Source organism: Eurypyga helias, unplaced genomic scaffold, assembly GCF_000690775.1.
Source record: "Eurypyga helias isolate BGI_N326 unplaced genomic scaffold, ASM69077v1 scaffold15299, whole genome shotgun sequence".
Taxonomy (NCBI): domain Eukaryota; kingdom Metazoa; phylum Chordata; class Aves; order Eurypygiformes; family Eurypygidae; genus Eurypyga; species Eurypyga helias.
In genome coordinates, this window is record NW_010274061.1 from 2,114 (window position 1) to 7,091 (window position 4,978).

General features: G+C 50.3%; 1 protein-coding gene across 1 annotated transcript; it reads left to right on the top strand.

The window, feature by feature from the left end:
• Window positions 1-910: 910 nt before the first annotated feature.
• Window positions 911-1,434, top strand: RUNX3 (runt-related transcription factor 3; the record flags this gene model as incomplete). Its single annotated transcript, XM_010159704.1, has 1 exon — window positions 911-1,434. A coding segment is annotated over one exon (524 nt), but the record flags the coding sequence as incomplete, so codon positions are not given.
• Between the last annotated feature and the right edge of the window lie 3,544 nt (window positions 1,435-4,978).

The window sequence follows — 4,978 nt, forward strand, 5'->3', positions numbered from 1 at the left end:
CCAAGGCCCGGGGTGTGCTGGGCCCTAAAGAAATGGCACCAGTCTCAGGAGAGCTGCAACCCACCAAACAGCCTCGAGGTCCTCAGAGGATCTGCCAGCCTGCTTTCCCAACTCTAACCTCTGCTTCCCGCAGAAGAATGGGACCTGGCAGCACTGGGCAGGGGTCCCTTTCCAGTTACAAGCTAGCTGCACCCCCCTTTGGGTTTAGACCCTGTCAAGAAAAGGCATGGGGAGTGCTCTAGCATCCGAAGGAGCTGGGTAGCGTCCCCAGTATGCTGTCCCAAATCTCCCTTCCCCCAGCAGAAGAAAGCCTGAATTTCTCACTCTCTTTATCTTCTTGCAAGGGAAAAAATACACAGCGCAGGCAGAGGGATATTGTGGCTCCTAGCTTGGGAGTTTTCAGCTGCGTGTTTATCAGCTCCATCCCCCTGATGGTATCGGCACGAACAGGCCACCCACAAGAAGGCTTAGCAGGCTGGTCTGGACTCCAGCTTTTCCTCTGTCTCCGTTTGTGTGTATATACACCACTGACTATCTCAGGGACCGGCCGTCTGGGGCCTGCATCCATTTATTTACTACACAGCTGATGTAATGGCTAAACATTTTTTTCTGTGTTTATGGGGTGTGTTGTTTTAATCTGCCGGAGATGAATAGACCCCTAGAGAAGTCAGCTTAGTCGTGTCCCTTCCTGGATAGGAAACAACAAATTTTAGGACAGGAAATCGGAGCAATTTAAACAAAATGGGTTTAAGGTTTTTGGATTTAAGTTCCCCAGCTCTCTTCCTTGGCAGATCCAAGAGATGCTTTTCCCTCTGATTTCAATTCCTTGGGCAGAGGATGGCCCAGGTTATAGGACAAACTGCTCAAGCCGCAAGCTCTAACCACCCACTTTCTTCCTCCACCTCAACAGGCACGTCAGATCTGAGCCCCTTCTCTGACCCCCGGCAGTTCGATCGCTCCTTCCCGACGCTGCCGGCTCTCACCGAGACCAGGTTCTCCGACCCACGGATGCATTACCCCGGCGCCATGTCCGCTGCCTTCCCTTACACTGCGACACCCTCTGCCACGGGCATCGGGGGCATCAGCATGACCAGCATGCCCACCACGACGCGTTTCCACCACACTTACCTGCCGCCCCCCTACCCTGGCTCCACGCAAAACCAAAGTGGACCCTTCCAGGCCAACCCCTCTCCTTACCATTTGTACTACGGCACGTCTTCGGGCTCCTACCAGTTCTCCATGGTGGCGGGCGGTGAGCGCTCTCCCACCCGGATGCTCTCATCTTGCACAAGTGCCTCGGCGGGGAACAACTTAATGAATCCCAACCTAGGCAATCAGAACGACGGGGTGGACGCAGATGGGAGCCACAGTAACTCACCGACGACCATGACAACTACTGGGAGGATGGATGAGTCGGTCTGGAGACCCTACTAGGAGGAACTCAACTGGGCCCTGGTAGCTTTAACTTAATCGGCCGCCGTTACGTTACACCTTTTGGTAGTAAATAAAGCAAAATGATGCCTAGGGAAAAGGTAAACCAAAGTCTCCCAAAGCAAAAGCCAGCCAGGATCCTCTGCATGCAAGCATGGGCAAACATCAAGCGAAGATGGACCAGGACCTAGGTTACATTTCAAGATGAACGTCCACAAGGCTTGAATTTGTCGCTTGATGTGGTTCCTTTCGTTTAAGTATGTGGATTGTACATAGGGGAAAAGAAAAAAAAGACAAGTGGAATCAGACGTTTGTTTCTTGCAGAACACTTCTCAGTCATCTCACTCACACCTCTTCCCCACACAAAGCATTCGGACGTTATGAAAAGCTCACCCTTCTTCTGCAAAATGTTTCAGAGAAGAGAAAAGACCAGGGAGTCCTCCAAGCCATCTCTGCCAATGCAGGAAGACTGAACTGAAAAACACAAAAGAAAAAAAAATAAACCCCTCAGTTGTCTCCTCCCCTCCCCCTCTCCCCACCAGTCTAGGGCCCCTGACCACCAAAGAGCTGGGGGACGACGCCAGAGCCGTGCCCGGCACGTGAGAGTCTAGTTTACAGCACAACCGCGGGGACTCGGGCACGCGCGGGGCTGCGCGCGCCCTGCGGGTCGGCCGGCATCAGCCATGTGAACAAGAGCTGTGACGGGATTGTTATTATTTGTTGCTGACGACAGAGGTTGTATTGTTCATTTTTTGTCGTTGTCGTAATTTTTAAAACAGTAACGTGGTTGATCCCGTGCCCGACAGACCCCCCTTTCCTGTATGTTTACATGTGAGATGTACTTTTTACCAGACGTGTTTTGGTTTGGTTCGTTTGCTCTTCTGTCCTGACCTCACCATTCCATTCTTTGCTCTTCTTAGCAAATCTCAGCGATGGTGGCTCAAGCGAAGGCGGCGTTCAGGACAATCCAAGATGTATGAGATGCACTTCCCAGCACGTTTTAGCTGCAAAAGGGGACTCAGGAGTCTTTGGCATGACCCTGCCGCCGGCCTCTGGGTCTTCCTTTCATCCTCTCTGAGTGGCGACACGTGCAGCTGGTGGCAAAGTGTCATATTTCTCTTATGATTCTTTCCCACGTTTTCACCCAGAGCGGATTGACACACGGTGACTTTTTTTTATTAAGAAACGACTTAGAGTTGTCAGTTCATACCGAAAGCTCTAACTGAGATTTGGAGAAAGGAGCAACTTCTGCTCAGTCCCTTGGTGGTGGGAATATTGTGAAGCGATGTTATCTCGGATTTTCCGTCCTCTCACCCTCCTTTCCTTTCCCTCAGGTGACCCAGAGCACGGCTGTCTTGCTGGTGATGAATAAGCTGAAGCACTAAAGGTGCCACCAGCCCGCTGGTAGCTGATTGCATCACATAGCACTCAGAGGAACCAGGTCGCCTGGGCACCCACACCCCGTAGTTGATACCAAAGAGATTGGGAATTTGGGCTGGATTCGGGATTCCTCACCACTGAGAGTGTGTGGGGTTCCCGGGGAGCACGTAGCTGCGGTACCCACTGCCCTCCAGAGCCTACCCTGCTGCGAGGGGACAGGGACAGGCCCAGATCCCAGTGCCACCAGTAACCAATCCTTTTCTGTTTTTCTGCATGAGCGTAAGAAAACCAACCACCCCTTCCAGCTGCCCCCTCAGCCCCTCTGTCCAAGTGACACCATCGCGGCCGCACCGCCTATCGCCAAATCTCAGTTGGCAGCTCGTCAGCACTCGGTTGGGGTACAGAGCGTTGTAATTGCACTACCGCGTCCAGACTGGAGCAAGACATCCTGGCTTCCTCGGAAAGCCGCGATGACCACTCATGAGTTAAATAAGCAACAAGAAGAACAACTCTTTTTAAATATGAATTAAAAAAAAAGAAAAAGCCCTACCCCAGCAAAACTGCAACTTTCACTTGCCTTAGCGACAGCGAGCACCCCTCCGGTGCTTGCCAGCTGTAGAAACTGGACCATGGCAGCCTGTGTTTCGAGGCATTTACGTTTATCATCCGATCGCGCCACTGATTTGAAAGCACAAGGAAAACAAGGCATTCGTAGTACTAGGTTAATTTAAGACTGTTCATAGTGAATTTAAAAAAAAAAAAAAGATAAAATGAAATAAAGAATGGCAACGATGTTATTTTTATGACATATTGTCATGTGAAGGTGTAAATATACGCACCTCTAATGTATGCAAATGGTCACAAGACAGGCCAACGGTTTTTGCTTTGCACTATAATTTGCTTTTTTAAAAAAAATGCACAATCGCTTGTACAGTAAAACCCCTTTGTCTGGCTCACAGAATATTTAACTATAAAAAAAAAATCTAATTTTTGGTCTTATTTGTTATAATAATATAATTCTTAAATGTGTTGAAGGATCCGATTCTTAATAATGCTTCTAATACTTGTATGTGCAGGGTAAAATAACAACAAACAACTAAGGAGATGAGAACCAAGATCTTTGTAGATAAAGACGACTAAAGTTGTTGGGTTTTTTAATGGTGTCTTATGATGGACATTAAAAAAAATGCTAGTAATACCAAATAATGTGGTTATTTGTGTAATATGCCAGCCCTACTTGAAGGTAATGCCCTATATTTAATATGTAGCCCATCTTTTTAACCTGTAGCACTTGTCACTGGGGAGGGGGGAGGCGGGGAGGGAGGGCGAGGAAGAGGAGGCCCTGCTCCTGTTGAAGTCGTTGGCAGAAGTGCTCGCTGGAGACGTCTCTGCTGCGCTGGCTTCAGTGAGAACAGGGTCAGGCTCTTGTGAGCGGGTGGAGATCGCGTCGGTACGAAGCCATAGCCAAGTGGTCAGTTCTGCTTTTCTGTTATCGGTGTCCATGTTCCTACCCGATGTACGTGATTATATCGTCAGGCCTCCGTGTAATCATTTTAATGACTTTCCATGTCGAATAATAAACGTACGGTTACAAGACTCCCCGGTGCCTTCCGCCTGCTCACTTCTCGACGGGGGGAGCAGATGCCCTGGTAGGGAGGATAGCTCCTCACCCTGCTCTTTCTCCAGGGTGTCATTTTGGCACCTCTCTGAGCATCCCAGTGCCAGGATACAGTGCCATGGGGGGAGGCTCACAGCTGCACTTGACCACAATTAGGCTGGAGCAGGTGTGGGAAGGGTGTCCAGGGAGAGGGCAGGCCGGTGCCCTCAAAGGGATTCGGGGGGGGGGATGATCCTGGGCTGTCAGCTCTGAGAAGACTCCTTTAGGCTTTTCCAGGGTGGGTCTGGACCACTCACACTGCACCAAGCTAGACCTGGCAGGTGATCCCTGCATCCCCAGCCAAGCATCCCACACCCCAACTGCTGCCTGTCATCGCCACGCCACTTCCCGAGACACAAAACCTCCAGCGCAAATCTTCAACAGGACCCAAATTCCCAGGCGGTCCAAGCCCAAACCCTTTAGCACTCACCACTCGCCTCCAGAACCCAAATGACAGCTGAAAAGCAAAAATTTTAAAAAATCCCTACAATAGCGTCCGACGCCAACGCG